This window comes from Pempheris klunzingeri, chromosome 23, assembly GCF_042242105.1.
Source record: "Pempheris klunzingeri isolate RE-2024b chromosome 23, fPemKlu1.hap1, whole genome shotgun sequence".
Lineage (NCBI taxonomy): Eukaryota > Metazoa > Chordata > Actinopteri > Acropomatiformes > Pempheridae > Pempheris > Pempheris klunzingeri.
The window spans coordinates 5,229,462-5,248,486 of record NC_092034.1 but is presented as its reverse complement, the minus strand read 5'-3'; the positions used below and the strand labels follow the sequence as shown (position 1 = coordinate 5,248,486).

Genomic DNA, 19,025 nt, shown 5'->3' with positions numbered 1-19,025 from the left:
GCCGGTGCGGGGCGTGGGACACGGGCTGCTGTGAGGGAGGTATTGGTGGAGGAGAGAGGGGATGCGCCTCCGAGGAGCCCACGCACGCACGGCGCTCCTGCGTTCCTGAAACTTGAAGCTTAGAGAAAAAGCACGAAAGCCAAAGAAACCGGTAAGATCCATCTCCAGACTTGTATATTCTCTCGGGAAATATTTGTTAAAAGTTCGCATCTGGCGTTTATCAGGTCTGTTTTTGGAGGAGTGAGCCAGCACAGATTACAATGGCACAGCGCGGGGCGCGGTATGTCCGCTACTTGGGACGGAAAACCTCTGAAGTGCTCACCTCATAGGCCCGTTATAATGTGTCTGCTTTACTAAATGTACCATTGGAAGTAAATCCTGCTCCCCTGGGTGGATTATAATGCTGCTGTGTGTGCTTGCAGGCAGGATCGTCTTAAAAGAGGCTGTAACAGAAAGTATGAAGACTTCAGGAAGCCTAAGTTAGTTTTCAGAGGTTTTCTCTGTTCCAGTGTAAATCATCAACATTTAAGGTACAGATACAGTAGCTACAGTAGAGCCCAGGTTTATTTATATTAAGAGCCAACCAAGCATGCATGGTATGTCAACTATCAAACCAAAAAAAAAAAAAAAAAACAAAGTCTGGCTTCCTGTCAGCACTGAGTTCATGAGGCCACACACACCACACAACCACACCTTTCTCAGTGTGCTGCTGCAGGTTTGGTTCACTCATTTCAGGCGTTAACCCACATCTCCGTCAGCTATGAAACTGGGCGACGAAACAAGAGTAGGTTTAGATCATAGAAGCCACAGCCGTAGACAGAAACCTAAACTAATACTAATACAAGCTTCACCCTGTGTTATGAGCTGAGATCTGAGCTGGAAAGAGGTGTTCATTAGTGTTTGGGTTCCTTGTTGCTGCGGACGTGCCATTAGGCCTTCAGAGCTGCTTCCTGTGTACGAGTCTCATTACACAGAACAGGAAGCGTGGCATCGAGATTAATGGCTAAAAGGCTAATGAAGGATGCAGCTCTTAGGGTTTGCATCGGCAGAATACACGAACAATCGCTCGCAGGCCAAATACAACCGTCCCCCAGACCTGTGGAGTAGCAGTCATGGTCTCTCAAGTTTAAAGTTTTCCCTTATCTCACCTTATCAACTGAGCAACTGGCACAGAAAAACTAGAGATAAAAATGTTTTTCTTATATCAGGGTAAAGCATGTTTCTGTGGCGAGGACTGCTCGCTCCACCTTAAAACAGCCTGATGCAGTCTATCGTTGTGCTTTGCATTTTATTATAGGAGATAAACATCATACGCACTATGTGCAACTAGAAGAGAACTAGACTCTACTAACTGTAGTTATCCTCTGAACTCTGCTGAACTTTGAAAGAGTGGCTTTTCACTACTTTATACCATATAAATGGAATGAATTACAGAGGATTTTAAAACTTCTCTCATCCCACGGGCCAGTTTTTATATACTGTTATATACCCATGTTGTGCTTTGTGATTTTAGTTTAAAAAGACTTTGACTTGAACTAAAAACTGGACACTGGAGGGCACTAGTATCAAGCTGCTTAATCCACCCTGGAGATAAAAAAGTGCTTCCCTTTTGTACTGAGGGACTTTCCAGCTCCTTCAAGCTTAAGCAGGCAAACGTCCACTTCCTGTAAACCCACCCTGCACAGGTCACAGCTTGAACAGCCAACCAAGGTTCCTCATACATTCCTCAGTGTTTATGCAACTTCAGCTTGGGCCTAGACATATCAGTCAGGTATGGAAAAGTTATTAATAATCGAATGTTGCAGCTTTGATGTTACTCTTTCTCACCATTCAACAGTACATTTTGGCTTTTCATGTGCTCAATACGCCAGGCTTTAACCAGCCTATAGACAAACATGCCTGTTGATAACATTTAGCAAAATGTGCAACAACAGTATAGCAAGATTTTTAGAGTGAATAACACTGCAATTAAGACAGGACACCGGACGAATGGGCATTTCTTCAATCTGGGCTGTTAAAGGACTTAAAGTTAAGTTAGGGCTACAACATAAAGCAGCGTAGGAAGAACATTGCTTTTGTTTTGCAGCCACATATTTCAAAATCACATCATCTTCTCACCAAACTTTGCTTTAATTACTAACTAGCTAACCCTTCTGTTATTGTCTCTCTGCAGAATATGTGACAAACATCGACAGAGTGCGTGACAAGCAGCCAACACAAGATCCATCATTCAGCGTTAAAGACTCGACTTAACCCTCACCGGAATACAGAATCCACTCTCAACTCCTGACTGATTGCGATATCCCATAATGCCACTGATAGTGTTCCCCACATCCCAGCTGCTATGGGTGCGTTTAGCCGCCCTGCTGTTCACCTGTGTGGCGTTCAGTCTGGCAGCACACGGAGCCTTTCTGCCCTCTGGGGGCATGTCTGATTGGTGCATCTTCTGTTGGGCGTTCAGCTTCGCCTGCACCCTGCTGGTCCTGCTGGTGGAGCAGCTCGGCCTCCAGGCCCGAGCCCCAGTGTCCTGGTCCAATTTCCCCATCACTATTGCCTGCTATGCCGCCCTCCTCTGCCTCTCTGCCTCGATTATCTTCCCACTTTTTTTCATTAAGGGCCAGCAGTTCTACGGCGACATTCGCAGCTATCGTATCGCCTCCACCGTCTTCTCCTGCCTGGCGGCGGTAGCCTACATGGGGGAGGTGAGCCTGTCTAAAGCGAGGCCAGGAGAGGTGGCAGGGTACATGGCTACAGCTCCAGGCCTGATGAAAGTATGCCAGACCTTTGTGGCCTGTATTATCTTCATCCTAGTCAGCGACCCTGTGGCGTATGACCACCATGCAGCGCTCCAGTGGTGCATGGCCGTGTACTGCATCTGCTTCATCCTCTCCATGGCTGTGGTGGTGCTGTGTGTGGGCGAGTGCACAGGCTATCTCCCCATCCCTTTCTCCAAGTTCCTGTCAGCTTACGGCCTCCTGGCGGTTATCATGTACGTGACCGCTACCATCATCTGGCCCGTGTTCCAGTTTGACAAAAAGTACCAGTACCAGCGCAGAGGCCTCAGTTCATCGAATCTGATCGCCGTGGCGGTGCTCACCGCGCTCAACTTCCTGCTTTACCTCGCTGACCTGGCCTATACTGCCAGACTCGTGTTTGTCAGCGCCTGAGAAGAAAAGAGATGAAATAAAAGGGATAAGAGAGGCTTTGCATAAAAGTGTAGGCGATGTCTAATTTCAAACATAAAAATACACGATTCTTCCCTTTTGGTGTCGGATTTTTAAAATGCTGAAATGAGATATTCTGTGGATGCAAGGAAAGCTCCAGAAACTCAGTTACATTATGTATGTACATGTTTAAATGTGCCCAGATGTCTGCGGTGACAGTGTTTAACCTTAAATGTGAATTGACCTGTGCTAAATGTACAACACGAGTGCAACGAGAACAATCTAAATGTGGAATTTTACATGACGGTGTGACAAATACATTCGAATCCAATGGAGTCAACACACTGGAGACGTTTTATAAGAGGGATGAAATGTACTTACTGTATCTGAGACACCACGGCTGCTGATGGGGAAGCCTCTTGTGCGCTACACACGCAGCCTGACAAAGATTTGGTGAATTTTCCTTCCTGATATCTTTTGTTAGTCAGGGTTTGGAGAAAAAAATGCTTCAGCTGCCCGTTTGTCTTCGTAACCATGTATCAGTATTGAAATGTTTGAAAGAATGTCAATTGAGCAAATACAGCTTTTTTCAGTTAAAATAAATATTTTAATTTAAAGCATGTTGTAGACTGCAGTATGTGCTGTGAAGGTGATTGCACTGTGTGTTTCATTGTAGATTTATATTTTTGACCGAGAGCCTTTGAAAGCAGCACCACACATGCAGATTAAGAGACTAATTTTGAACCAGAAATGTTGACATTTTACAACTACTATACTTAACATGGATGCCAAAGAATCATTGTTAAAGCGTTAATGGATACTGATATTTTTTTCAAGCTATTATCTCAATTCTCCAGAGAATGTTCCCTTCGAGTAGAGATGAAGCAACATATTATTACTAACGTGGGACATGCTATCAGGGAGCTTTGCTTGCTTTGGCAAATGGGTTTATTCTGACTTTCTGAAATTATGAGCATGAGAAAGAGTTTGGCATGACCCCTGCTGCCGCTGCTGTGTGGCACGTATGAAGGTATGTATATGCAGTACCAGTCGAAAGTATTGAATATTGAAGCCATCAAAACTAAGAAGGAACACATATGGAAGTATGTAGTAAACAAAAAAGTGTTAAAGAAACCAGAATGTGTTTTAGCTGTTTGTTCTAGCTGGGCCTGAACGCTCTCCTGTGAAGCTGTTTCTCATAAAATAAAAGCTTTTGCTTTATTTTTGGTAAACACTTAACACTGAGCTATGACTGAAGCATACTTTAGCATCATGTCCAGCGTCCTGCTGCCCTCGGCTAAACCAAACAGAGCATTTCAGTAGGTTGTAACACTTCTAACTCAGTCAGCCACCTGTAATATGCATAGACTGTGACTGTGTGCTACAAGAGTGACTACGGATGTCTGAGCTGGATTCTCCGGGAATTGTCCGGAGTCTATATAAGAAAACTAGCTCAGTTATTTAAAAATAGCAAAGCTGTCTGATCAAAAAGTGGTGGTGCAAAACACCACTGCACACATTTGCTCCCCCAGACGGGTACACAGCTGCACCGCCTGCTCCATTGCTCAGGCACCTATGGCTTAGGGTTGTGGTCATGTTAAGGGCTAGGTTATTGTGGTTATAGTTATGGTTAGGGTACACAATGAGACGAATAAGAGACAACATACAAATCTTGCAAGACTCTTAATGTGTGGTTACTATCCAGACTCTGCCAAAGATTGTTTATTAGACAACAGAAGTATCACTCTTTACTGTATTTGTGTATCTGTAGTTCCAACAACTCAAACAGAGTGATAGGTCTTTTCAGTGAACCCGCCCCAGATAAACCACATGCTTCAAACAAAAAGTGAAAGTAAAATAGAATAAATGCAGAGTCAGAGCACAGGAGAAAAGACACACAGGATTGAGTCGAAATATCCAGACTAACACAGCAACAGAAACAGGTAAGAAAACCTCTCTCAAACTGGATTTTTGGCAAATTTAATTAGTAGTAATAACAATAATGAACTGAATAATAGTGTTTTAATGAAAGACCAAAACGCTATCTTAAGAAGAATTTTAAAAATCTGTTAGACTTTACATGTACAGTACTGACAAGATATCTATTTTTGGTTATTTTTCAATGGTTATTATCAATCATACATTGTCATTTGTCACTTCTAGTGCTAACAAGGACCATTCCAAATCCACAAATTATAAAACATGCCAAAGGAAGCAACCAACAATGAAGCTCACAACAGTGTCTCTAAGGACTTGTGGGTGAAGTTAACAGGCCCTGCAGCAGAATCACTGGGGAAAGCTTTGTTAGGGCCAACTACTGTAGTTGCGCATGAAAGTAAAGGAGCAAGAAGCAGAGCAAAAGACGAAGCAGCAGAAGAAGACGATGACGCAGCAATGATGACAGTACCGTCAGAACAAGACGCTGAAGGAGTCAAAACAGTGTCAGGTAAAAAGTGATTGTTTTTGTGCCATTTTTCCCAAGAGTCAAACTGATTTAGTAGCACAAAGGGAATGGAAGATTAGATGGAGATTATAACATATTACATTTTCCCAAGAGTACTGTTGCTCTGTATCAGTTTGATTACACATTTATTTCCTGTAGGTTATTAAAATTAGAAAACACTGGAACAGGAAACAACTGAATGTACAATATGATATCAAATGCACAATATAACAGCCATATTTACAGTTTTCAAGATTATAATTAGAGCAAAGTATTCTGCATTAGTTGATTTGTCAGTTATGCTTGCAGTCCAAAGCTATCAGTTGTTGCTTTTCATGTTTATGAAAAGCATTTCTGGAAAAGACCTTCTGTGACAAAGTAGTAGCTAAGCTTGGATTATGCAGGCATTTGCAGTAACAACATAAATGAACAGTAAACATATGAAAGACAAAGAGGCCAAAAGCAAACAGGCCTGTCAGTATTAATTGCTCTTTATCTTTTGTACCTCTAGTGTCACAATCAAGGATCGTCATTGCAAGAACAGCCCGTGCTGGGAAAAGCATTAAAGGTAAAATCATATTGGAGACATTAAAAGATGAATTACTTACAAGTTACAGTTATTGCCAGGCACAATACACCTTTATCAGGGTATGAAGGTAAGAAATACATCTTTGATTGACACACCAGGATTTTTGATGAAGCAAGCTAGAGCCTGACATACAGAGGTGTACCACAGAGTGCTCTTCTGGGCCTCATGGTTTTCTCATTGTGCATGAAAAGAGGAAATCCAGAAAGATGGGGCCAGATGCATAAAGCTCTATTTAGATGTTTTACCAAGACTATTCGGTAGAAATGTGCATACACAGTATTAACTTTATATCATTATTCTCTTCTAGTGTTAAAAGTATGCAGGATTGTCCTGCTGGGAAAATCTACAGCTGGGAAAAGCAGCCTAGCAAACACCATATTTGGAGAGGATGTGTTTGAAATAAAGCATACATCCATCTGTGGAAGAGGTGAATGTCAAGCAGAGACCAAATCTGTTCATGGAAGAAGAATTACTATGATTGACACTCCTGGTCTCTTTGATACAGATAGATCTGAGGAGAAGCTGAAGTGTGAGATGGTGAGGTGTATCTCAGAGTTTGCTCCTGGGCCTCATGCCTTTTTCATTGTGCTCAAAATGGAGAAATTCACAAAGCACGAGAAGGATGTCATCGAGAAAGTATTTCAGTATTTCTCTGAAGATGCTTTCAAATATAGTGCCGTTGTTTTCACACATGGCGCCCAGCTTCCTGAAGGAATGAAGATTGAGGAGTTTGTCAGTCAGAATAAATGTCTCAGTGACCTTGTGAAGAAGTGCGGTGGCCACTGCCACGTGGTTGATAATAAGAATTGGAAAGATGATCATCAGGGTGACTACAGGAGCAACAAGTTCCAGGTGGCAGAGCTGCTCAAAACAACAGACAAGATCGTGATGGAAAGCAAAGGAGGATGCTACAATAATAAGATGTTGCAAGCAGTGAAGACAGAAATAGAGGAAGAGGGCAACAGAACCATGCCACAAGGAGACACAACCAGTAAGGCTGACGCTGTCTCTAAGAGTGTGTGGATCAAATTAACAGGGCCTGCAGCAAAGTCCTTGGCAGAAGCTTTCTTTGGGCCAGCTGTTGCAGTTTTGCAGGAAACTGAAGGAGGAGAAGAAGAGGAGCAAGGAGGACCAGTAACAGAAACAGAAGAAGAAACAGAAACAGAAACAGAAGAAGAAACAGAAACAGAAGAAGCAGAGGAAGGACCAGTAACAGAAACAGAAGAAGAAACAGAAACAGATGAAGAAAAACCAGAAACAGAGGAAAAAACAGAAAAAGATAAAGAAGCCGAAAACAAACTAGCAATAGAAACAAAAGAAAAAGCAGAAAACAAAGGAGGAGGCATATTCAGTACTTTATTTAGGTTTTTTCGGGCAGTAACAGGAATAGTAGGGGGAGTGTTAGGAACAGTATTTTCACTATTGCTAGGGATAGGAACCTTAGCAGGAGCAGGATTAGGAACCTTAGCAGGAGCAGGAGCGGGAACAGCAACATGGGTAGCACAAAAGATTTACCAATTAAAAGAGCTTTTAAAGGCCCTGCCACGACTTGCCTTAGCAGGAGCAGGATTAGTGACAGCAGCAGGAGCGGTAATAGCAGCATGGGTATGTGCATGGGTAGCACAAAAGATTTACCAATTAAAAGAGCTTTTAAAGGCCCTGCCACGACTTGTTGGAATCACACTGCTGGTGGTTGCCTTCTGCTCACTGCTACTGTTATCACTTGGTCTCCAAGTACGAATCCTTGGGACCCTCCTCTTATCTTTGGGAATATTCTTATCGTTTTTGTTGTTAGTGTTAGGGTTATTGCTTTTATAGGAGTATGTAAGTAAGACTTACATTACATTCTACGAATGGGACAGTCTGTGCTATTACTTTGACAGCAAAACAATACACATTACATATCGATATCATTTCGATGCTTCGATATCAAACGTCGCCATTTTTGCTATTTTATTTGATTTTTTTTGTAGACAGATTTATGATTCTCCTTTAAAGCATTGAGATGATCTGTGTAGGAATAATAGTTCAGTGTTAGATTTAGTAAGCCGATTAATACAATTATTTGGGGTAATAACTTTGTGTGTTAGTTATACTGTGCAACAGTAAAAAAAAGACATTGAATGTTAAGAAAATAACAGAATGTCATGTGATTAACATTCTGCTAATATAAAAAAACTATTTAGCATACAATATTACCGTAAATTGTACTATTTGATGACCACAATATGGCCATGTATTCATCCTAAATTCCTGAGGTTCCCGGCATACTGCTGCAGTTTCATTGTGAGTAAACTCAGGCCTGCTGGCAACATTTACACGTATGGAGTAACACAGCTTACTGACCAGTTTCATCTAAGGCCTTCATTCATGTTAATGTTTACTGTTTATCGTTCATATAATTTGACACTATGGCCACACATAAAGCAATTATAAAATAACATCCCTGACCACCACTGTCTCACTTAGGACAGAGAAAAAACTCCACCCTGAAGAGGTAAGAAAAGCTGGCACCATCTATTTTGATCTAGAAAAACAAGTATTCCAGTATTAATGTAGGACACATGTATTTGATAATTCGCAACGCTGTTAGTCTGAGTCAGCAAAGACAACAAAACCAAAAGTTAGAAGACTGTATTTGTTATATTGAAAACAAAACAAAAACCTTTTTGACATCACTGCACAGGACTCCATGTATGTTATACATCAATCAATGGAAGAAGCATCACTTTGATCGACACTCCTGGCTTCTTTGATGCAGAAAGGTCTGAGCAGGAGATGAACCCCGAGATAGTGAGGTGTATCACAGAGTGCGCTCCTGGGCCTCATGCTTTTCTCATTGTGCTTAGAGTGGAGAAATTCACAGAGCACGAGCAGACTGTTATCGAACGAATGTGTCAATATTTCCCTGCCGGTGCTCTCAAACATGCTGCTGTTGTTTTCACACATGGTGACCAGCTTCCTGATGGAAGGAAAATTGAGGAGTATGCCGATCAAAGTGACGGTCTACGTGATCTGATTAAGAACAGTGGGGGTCGGTGCCACGTCATTGATAATAAATACTGGAAAAATAGCCAGCAGGATGAGTACAGGAGCAACCAGGTCCAGGTGGAGAAGCTCCTCCACACCATAGACAAGATACTGGAAAACAATGGAGGCTACTACACTGATGAAAGGCTCCAAGATGTGGAGAGAGCAATCCAGAAAGAGGAAGAGGGCATTAGACAGTCATCAGGAAACATGTCGCAGGAGGAGATCAGAAAACAGGCAAAAAGCAAAGTGTTTAAGAAGCAGGTGGACAAAGCACGTCAAATGTGGATTAGAAAGTTGGTGGGTTTTGCAGTCATAGTGGGAGTGATCGCAACCATCTCGGCCGTGTTGATCAGTTCAAAAAAAGTTTATGCTTTGTATGAAAGAATATACAATCTATTTCATTGAACACTCAGGTAAAAAGAGTAGAAGTCTTAACAGAGGCTGACATTGGCATATCAATTGTTGCAACCATTTACAGCTCATACAAAATTATTGTAATTGCTCCTCTTTTTTTTAATAAATGGGTCAGCTATGAAATAGATTAGTTTATGGTTTATCTGTCCATTAACTTTATGGGTCCTTGTCTTTGTTGCTTTAAACCTTTGCCGTTTCCTGTCAACTGAAAAATCATTTAAAAGTAGATGAGAAGCAAACAATATTTAGAAAATGACTCTCTATGACTTTGTGGTATTTTAAATGGGAATGCAGCCAATCTTATGCATGCAGTTCGGTTTGAAGAGCACGACTCAACCTGTAAAAACATTTGTACAATGTCTTCTGTAGCTCTCGATGAGCTTTCCTAAGTTTGAAAAAATAGGCCTGACTCTAATGATTTAAAAGTCTTGGGCTTGATATTTGTAAAGCCTGGAGTTTGATTTCACTTCTTACTAGAGACTAAAGGTCTGAATTCCTTTTTGTTTTCTTTGATATTGAGCACCGTTTTTAAATCTGTCTCTTGTGATGGTGGTTCTCTTTATGGTACAATACTAAACCATGTTGCATTTAAGGTGAAGATTTTCTTTTTAATGCCTATGTTGTTATTTGTTAATATGTGTTGCTTTGTTATAAATGTACTGATCAAGTCTTTTCAGCTGTTTCTTTTTTCACATAAACACACGTGTATATATATATATCTATATACACACACACATACAGATGTATATACATATGAGATACAAGTTAAGCACATAAGTACTAGTATATATAAAAAATCCATTCCATTAAAATACCAACACCAGCAATGAGTTTATGTCTGTGTAGCCAAAGCTTGATATAGTTTATTCCTCTGTGCCATAGACCTCAATTGTTGTCCCAGAAATAATAGAATTGTCCTCAGTTGTTCTGTTTTAACGTTTTATAGAAAGATTGCCAATCAGGAAATTATAGGATGAAAATTAGCTTTGAAATTAGAGTTTGAAGTTTGGAAAATAAGACACTGCTAAAACACTGCTGATTCTTGCTTGCTGCCCTTCTACCAAATCACAGGAGGAAAATTGTTGTGCCAAAAGCGTTTTGTCAGTTTTTTTTTAAAGTATATCTTTTTGGAAGCAGTTTTTGACATTCCCTAAAACAGCAATCAACAGTGTTTTTTTATTTTGTGACGATCCTGAAGAATAAACCAGAAAACCAGAATATATTCAGACCCCATTCGTCATTTACAAGAAGGAAGTATCTGACTAAAGGCCACGCTGCTAACAGTAAGGACTTTGTTTCAGCCTGTTTCCTTGTGCAGTTGAACAAGTCAAAACTAAAAACAGATAAAAAAATTCTGTTCAACTTGTTCTGTCTCGCCCAGAGATGACACACCCTGAAATAGGGTATGATAGGGTGCAGCATCATCTCTATTGTAGCTGTAATTATTAATTAATTGTTTAAAAATAACCTGTACATTCCTACCACCATCACGCCCTTGAACAACTATGGACATGTGCAGCTATCACCTTCCTGACGCATTCTTCTACACTAAAAAGTGGTCTAACTACTATAGTTTTTCAAATTAAGAAAGACAAATGTGATTTGCAAATTATCACTGAAACACATCAGCATATCAGTGGCCGCATTTCATGGAGAAACACGTGATGTTCTCAGTAGATCAACTGCAACGCAAAGCTCGAGGAAATACCACATACTTCAAGCACAACAAACTATGTGCTCACAAAATTCACTGAGATCTGAAAGAGTTTATTTTTCACATTTGGGTGAAAATGATTAAAAGGTATGAATGAAAATACCATAGATCTGATATGCATAAAAATAAAACAACGTTCAGTGTATTGAACAATGACTGTGCTGACAAAACAGGCGTTGTAGCCTGCACCAGAAGTCACATGTTTTTCCATTGTTCAGGTGTCTGTAAATCAACCAGCTGAAGTGAAGGCAAAGCACAGAAAGAGAAATCATCCAGTACGAAGATCTACCAGTCCGAGTGACTACAGGGACTTTTTTTTAAATAACAATATGGATGGTGAGTTGAATTTTCCTTATCTATAGGTGCAGTGGTGGAGGAAGCATTTTATTGTTGTTGGTGGTCGACGTGGAGCCATTATTAACACTTTCAGTGCTGTTTAACAGTGGGCCATATTTGTTTTGTATGAACAATCTTGGTAAAGTAACTGATAACTATATCCGTCAGTTATATGTAGCCAAGTAATATTTCATACAACAGTTGACCACAATTCACCTGAAGAATACCAGAGATCATGGAAATTGTTTCTGCAGTGAGGCAGATTCAAGTGCAGCATGTCGCTCAGTGTTGACACTAATGATACTGTGAAAGTCCATTTACAGGAGAAGCTGCTGCACTGAAGTACAAATTTGAGGTGCTTGAACAAGTATTTCTATTTCATTCTACTTTATACTTGAAATATTACTTTGCTACATATAACTACATATGTAACATTACGCCTGTCAAACATCCACATGTGACCACTATGAACCACTATGAACGTGTTAGCATGCTGATGGTAGCTTTGGCTCAAAGAACTTACAAACAATAATCAACTAAATGATAAAATCATCGGCAGATTAATCAGGTTTAAAAAAACAGAACAAGTAAAACTGATTCCTTGTTCTCTTTTAGTGCAAACTTCAAGGAGGATCGTCCTACTAGGAAAGACTGGAGCTGGGAAAAGCAGCCTGGCTAACACCATGTTTGGAGAGGATGTGTTTGAGATTAACCACACTCCCAATTCTCAAAGAGGTCTTTCTCTTGCAAAAACCAAATCTGTCAATGGAAGGAGCATCACTGTGGTCAACACTCCTGGTTTCTTTGACACAGACAGGTCTGAGGAGGAGTTGAAGCCCGAGATAGTGAGCTGTATCACAGAGTGCGCTCCTGGGCCTCATGCTTTTCTCATTGTGCTCAAAGTGGAGAAATTCACAGAGCAGGAGCAGGCTGTCATCACAAAAATATGCCAATATTTCTCTGAAGAAGCTCTAAAATATGCGGTGGTTGTCTTCACTCACGGTGACCAGCTACGTGAAGGAATGAAAATTGGGGAGTTTGTTGACCGGAGCAAGCTTCTCCGCGATCTAGTGAACAGGTGTGGAGGACGGTGCCACGTCATTGATAATAGACACTGGAAGAACAAGAAAGGGGACGACTACAGATGTAACCAGTTTCAGGTGGCAGAGCTACTCAACACACTTGACAAGGCGGTTGAGGCAAATGGAGGAAGCTATTACACCAATGAGATGCTACAAGAAGTGAAAACAGGAATAGAGAGAGAGGAAGAGCGCATTAGACAGTCATCAGCAGGAAAATTGTCTCAGGAAGAGATTAGAAACAAGGCTAAAAAGACTATTTTTGACCGTTTCTTGACCAGAGCAGCAGGTATTCTAATGGGTACATTGTTAGGAGCTCTGTTTGGTGTGGGAGCGATGGTGGCATCAACTTTGCCGAGGGTTAAGAACCTTTCAGATTTTAAAGCACTAGCTTCAGCAGCTACACAAGTCGCTTTAAAGGGGTCAGTAAAGGGTGGTAAGATAGGCTTTGATGTAGCTGAAGGCGCAGAAGGTCCAGTGGAAGCCATAAAGAAGACAGCAGAGGCCGTCTGGAACCAGTTTGTTTGAGCAGATCAAAACAACCAATAAATCATTGAGAATTAACAGAGTGGAGCAGGATGCTGATGCTTTTTATATAAATCATATCACGTTAAAACCAACTCGTGAACAATGAGCTACTTGTTTTATTCACATGCAAGACATGTAAATCATTATTTGGAAACAAGGATTTAGCAATCAAGCTGTGAGAATCAGTGTGATTAGGGCTCTATAGTACACTGTAAATAATAAGAGGAAATCTGAATATTGGTGATGACAAGTTATTAAATTTTGAATAATTTTGTAGGAAAATATAATTTTGAGATGGAGGATAATATATATATATATCTTATATAGGTTTTGCATTTACTTTTGAGTAATTCAAAACGTAAACAGCTGTGTCTCATTGTGCCTCTTTTGTTGTGTCAGCTCTGATGAATATTAACTTTACATTTATAATGATATTGTGATAATCTTGGTATTTTTGAAATATTCTACTCTGTAGTTTACAGTTTCCATGACTTGCTGGAATATACTTTTAATATACATTTTATACCTTTTTGTTTTTTTATTTTATATTTTTAATGAAAGTTTTTGTTTGTGATATAAGTTACATGATAATTAAACTGCTATGTGCCCGTGAACTTTTTTCATTTGCTGTTTTTCTGAACTACAATAAATTTAACGACCAAATTGAGTTTCAAACAGAAGAATCATGTATAAAAAGCACAAGCACTATTTCTATGCATTTCCGGTGTTATGACCCAAAATGTTAAGTGCTTAATAATGTTATTATCATCATTGTTATTATTAACACTATCATTATTAATAATAACAATTTATCATTTTTAACACATATTTGGCTTTTAATTAACCACAATGAAAAAGTATTTTTTCAAACAAGTGGAACATAACTACCTTAAGTAATTAGAAATAGTAAGTAACATAATAAGTATTTTCCCTCAGAGAATATTGGACTTTTTACTCCATTAGGCCCATTTTGTTTGATGGCGTTACTTCGCTGATTCAGATTATTAACACGAAATATAAATCAACTCATAAATGATGATAAAGGCCTATATCATAATAGGTTTACCCACCCAGCTTTATATAAAGTGACTAAACAAGTGACATTAAGTGAGGCACATGAATGTATCTCTAATTATACTAATAATAATAATACGATACGCTACGTATAGTAATAAATACAATTGTGAATTGGGTACTTTCACTTTAGGTACTTTAATTAGTACAAAGTATTAAGCACTTGGGCAGAAGCAGCACACATGTAGTCACACACCCACAAACGCATACCATGTGTGCGAGTGTCTGAAGAGGAATTGAAACTTGGGGGTTTCCTCTCCTCGTGCAAACTCTTCAAAATGGCTGAGCAGCAGCAGAAAAGCGGCGCGGGGTTAGACCAGAGCCAGTTCTGCTGTTCAGTGTGTCTGGACCTGCTGACAGATCCTGTCACCATCCCCTGCGGACACAGTTACTGCAGAGACTGTATAAAGGCATGCTGGGAGCAGAAAGAGGGGAAGAAGGGAAAGTTCAGCTGCCCTCAGTGCAGAGTGACCTTCAGTTCGAGGCCTGCTCTGAGGAGGAACAACATGCTGGCTCAGGTGATGGTTACATATATGTAGAGTTTCTAGCACCTTTAAAACTCAGCATTATCTGTCACAATATGGATTCTATTTATATGTATATATATTAACACACAGCATGTTACAATATGTTTGGAGTAGCAATATAACTGAAATTCATAATTGGACATGACATGATATGACAAATCAGTGTTTTTTCGTAACTTTTAGTCAACCACTTTCGCTGTGTATCCAGTACTTTTATCCAACTATTTATATTTTATAAGTGTATTACTATTTATAAGTGGTTATCTGGACTTTGTGCTAAGCTAAACTAGCCTAGCCTGCTAATGGTGATGCAAACAGGAAGTGGAATGATGCCATGGAACCGTTAAATGAATCTGTGCGTTGACTGAGTTACGACTCTGAGAAGAAGTCCTAGTCTAGAATAACGTACAATAAGACATATCCTGTATTATCACCTTCCATTTAACCATCTTTAGGTTATTGGGGAGTTGAAGAAGTCAGGCATCCAGCAGGCTCCCCCCCCCGCTGCTGTGGCCTGTGATTTCTGCAGCGGCACCAAACCCAACAAAGCCACGATGTCTTGCCTGACGTGTTTGACGTCTTACTGTCCAGCTCACCTGGAGTCTCACTGCACCGTTCCTGTGTTGAAGAAGCACCAGCTGGTGTCGGCTACAGTCCCTCTGCAGGAAAAGATGTGCACGAAGCACAACAAGCTGATGGAGATCTACTGTAAGACAGACAAGAAGTGCATCTGTTACCTGTGCGTTATAGACGAGCATAAGAGCCACTGTACGGTGTCAGCGGCAGCAGAGAGGGCTGAGGAACAGGTAGGAACAAAAACACAGCAGAACAATGAACATGAAACTGTAGACTGCTCCAAAAACAACAGAAAAAACATTCTTTACTTTTAGACCGTCAGTTAAATCTTTATTACTAGTTTTACTCAGATGTAATTTAAAAGATAGAAAATGTAACTACTGAATTGATAAAATTGTTCATGATGAGGCATTTGCTGTTGGACCATTGAACATTTCTTTCAGAGACAGCTGTTTGAGAGTCAGAAGAAAGTCCAGTTGAGATTCCAGGAGAGAGAAAAGGAACTGAATGAGCTGGTCCAAGCTCTGAAGGACTTCAAGGTCTGGAAATTCAGTATTTGATCCTGTGTGAATGCTGAAGAAGAGAAAAAGTCTTTCTTTTGTTTTGACACAAATCTCATTGTGCTTAAAAGAGTGCATTTCAAAAAGATAAATTGATGTTTTTTTTTTTTCTTGTTTCTACAGAGCTGTGGCCAGACTGCAGGGAAGACCAGTGACAAGATTTTTGATCAGCTGATCTCTTCCATAAAGAAAAAACGCACTTTGGCGAAGCAGCTGATCAATGATCGGGAGAAGGCTGCGGTCGCTGAGGCCGAAGAGCTGCAGCTGAAGCTGGAGGAGGAGATCAGCAGGCTGAAGAGGAGGAACGCCGACCTGGAACAGCTTTCTCACATAGACGACCACATCCATTTCATTCAGGTACCAGACACATCTCAGTGTAGTTTGCAGTAACTGCATCTGTTTTTTTTTTTCAATATCTCTGTCACTTTGATAAAGAAAAAATGTCTCTTATGAATTCTACACAACTAAATAAGTTATTTTCTCCTGCACCATCTTTCAGCAAACGTGTGTGATAATGCTCCATTTAGATTTGGCTCTCTTTATGATGTCAGAAACGTGATCTGTTGATCACGTTACCTCCTCCAGCACGTTAGCAATCTGGCTGACGCCGCAGACTGAAAACCTCGCTGTCCGCCCATTATTTTCCCCTCTCCGCCACCAGCTCATGTTAACAGGAAGATAAGATAAGATAAGATAAGATATTCCTTTATTTATCCCACAATGGGGAAATTTCAAGTCAGCAGCAGTTCACACATACAAAGAAAGGGAATAAAAAAGATGTCGAAGGCGAGAGCAAAGCAGCAGATTGTTCTGGTCCTTTAAAACGTAGGGCTAGGGTTACACAGAGGCTGAAAACAGATGCAACAGACATGTCTGTATGAGAATAATGATTACTTTATTTCAGCATTAAACCATGTAAATCTTTTCTGGTAGGGTCTCCAAGTACATGTAGGAGCTTGAAAATGTGGGACCTTTCAAACATGTAAAATAAACCAGAGCTGAATGTAGTGAACATGACATCTGCTGGCCAAATTAGGCAATGATTTTTTTACAACCTCAAAGTAACTATGAGGTATAACTATTATTGTTACGTTTTCTGCTTTTTACTTTGTTTTTCCTCTGACCTCTAACTCATTGAACTCCCTCCAGTCTTTCCAGCCCCTCTCCACCTCCTCTGAGTCTCCAGACTTGCTGCTTGGTCCTCCGGTTCGTCCTCGACGTTGGTTCACAGCTGTGACCGAGTGCGTGTCCGAGCTCAGGGGGGACATGGAGAACATCCTGAAGGTCAAGTGGCCCAGGATCTCTGCCACAGGTACCTGGTGGAAATATAAAATGTACATCGTGGTTTTATTCCAGTCCAGTGGTATTTATTTGAATGTTCTTTTTTCCGTTAGTGTCCTCTATAGATGTTGTGCTGCCACCTTTGCCAAAGACAAGAGAAGACTTTTTACGCTGTAAGTAAAAGATTTTATTCAATGTAGTTCCACAATTTTCCAGTGCATTTAATAATGAACAGAATCCTGAATGTTAATTTATTTTTTTTTACCTTCTACCTTTCCTTCTGACAGATTGCCGTCCTCTAACACTTGATGGAAACTCAGCACACAGAAGTTTGTCCATTTCACAAGAACGCCGACGGGTGACTTTTGGTGCTGATAACTATTACTCTGCTCACTCAGACAGGTTTACAAATGAGACTGGGAGGTCAGGAGTGCAGGTATCTGGTCTGTGGCCGTGTCGTACAAAGACATCAGCAGAACACAGAACTCCAAGTTTGGAGGGAATAATAAGTCGTGGAGGTTGGAGTGCCACCCAAATGGTTACTCTTTCCAACACAACACAGAAAGAAAGATGGTGTCAGGCCCTCGATCCCCCTCCAAGATTGGAGTCTTCCTAGATTATAAGGCAGGTACTCTGTCCTTTTATAGCATCTCTGACACAATGACTCTGCTCCACACTGAACACACCACCTTCACTCAGCCTCTCTATCCTGGCCTCAGGTTGAGGAGTGGACTTTCTGTGAATGGATATTACGCAGACCTGACCAAGTTGTGGTGATAAAATGTACAGTGTGGACGGTCAGTGTGTGCCATCTGTTGATATAATTGGCCCCCCTGCATCACTGGACATCACCTGACAGATGAGAGGATGTGATTTTACAAGCCTCGCCCCAAATTTTAAGGCCCTGCTAAAGTCACACATTTTCAGTCTCGTCTTTTGTGGCAGAGTTTTGTGCCAATTTTCTCTGATGCTTTTCAGTGCAGCTGCAGAAACGCTGCAAAAAATACATCATCTTCCACTTGGATGAAAATGTGTTTGCAACTTCACATTAAATGTAAAAGGGTCGAGTGGAGTTCTGTCATAAAGAGGTTTTCTTTTTTAATTTCTTGGATTTTTTTTCCTTTCACTTTGGCTTTCCAAGTGGAAAGTCATTGCTCATTCGGGCTTACAGATGTTTTCCTTTAGGCACCATGTGGCTCTATGCTTTTTTAAAAGATGTTCTGCTGATGTTTGTTAGATGTGTTCACTTGTTTCAAACTCTTTTTGCACACCCTGCCAACATTATATCTGTTTACGTGTATTTACAGCTAACTATCTTACTTTTTTTTACAAATATGATTCTCTGCTTATAAAGAATGGACATGTGATAGTTATTAATCCACCACATTGTCATATGCAGGAGATTTGGTTTTGGACCATTTTCATAATTTTTCTTTTTAAAAGAAAGAATAAATAAATGTTTGTATCCCACTGTTTCTGATTTTCATTTGCATCTCAGCAGAGCATTTGTAGGCTAATGAGTGTTTTTTACATCACATGCTGCGTCTAAAATCATTGAATTGAATTCACACGGTTCTATGAAGGGAGCTACACAGTGTAGGGAAAAACATTAGTCTGGTCAGTCCTTATTATTTATATATGCCATGTTTTACTGTGAGGTGATTTTAGTCCATTCAGTGGGATGTAGTCATCCCTACATGGCATCCA

At 40.4% G+C, this 19,025-nt stretch overlaps 4 protein-coding genes and 1 pseudogene across 4 annotated transcripts; all 5 read left to right on the top strand.

The window, feature by feature from the left end:
- The first annotated feature begins 45 nt into the window (after positions 1–45).
- On the top strand, positions 46–3,781 carry LOC139222713 (myeloid-associated differentiation marker homolog). Its single transcript, XM_070854557.1, has 2 exons — positions 46–151; positions 2,174–3,781. Exon 2 carries the CDS (start codon positions 2,310–2,312, stop codon positions 3,165–3,167), a length of 858 nt encoding a protein of 285 aa, XP_070710658.1. The 5' UTR covers positions 46–151; positions 2,174–2,309; the 3' UTR covers positions 3,168–3,781.
- A 1,780-nt stretch (positions 3,782–5,561) lies between these two features.
- On the top strand, positions 5,562–8,697 carry LOC139223226 (GTPase IMAP family member 9-like). Its single transcript, XM_070855202.1, has 3 exons — positions 5,562–5,610; positions 6,504–7,547; positions 8,666–8,697. Exons 1-3 carry the CDS (start codon positions 5,562–5,564, stop codon positions 8,695–8,697), a joined length of 1,125 nt encoding a protein of 374 aa, XP_070711303.1.
- Positions 8,698–8,869: 172 nt separating this feature from the next.
- On the top strand, positions 8,870–9,700 carry LOC139223225 (GTPase IMAP family member 7-like; the record flags this gene model as incomplete). Its single annotated transcript, XM_070855201.1, has 1 exon — positions 8,870–9,700. A coding segment is annotated over one exon (765 nt), but the record flags the coding sequence as incomplete, so codon positions are not given.
- A 2,676-nt stretch (positions 9,701–12,376) lies between these two features.
- LOC139223073 (GTPase IMAP family member 7-like) lies at positions 12,377–13,345 on the top strand. The gene has a single exon (XM_070855000.1). The coding sequence runs from the start codon at positions 12,377–12,379 to the stop codon at positions 13,298–13,300; it is 924 nt and encodes a 307-aa protein (XP_070711101.1). The 3' UTR covers positions 13,301–13,345.
- Positions 13,346–14,652: 1,307 nt separating this feature from the next.
- Positions 14,653–18,788, top strand: LOC139222920 (E3 ubiquitin/ISG15 ligase TRIM25-like; annotated as a pseudogene).
- Positions 18,789–19,025: the final 237 nt, after the last annotated feature.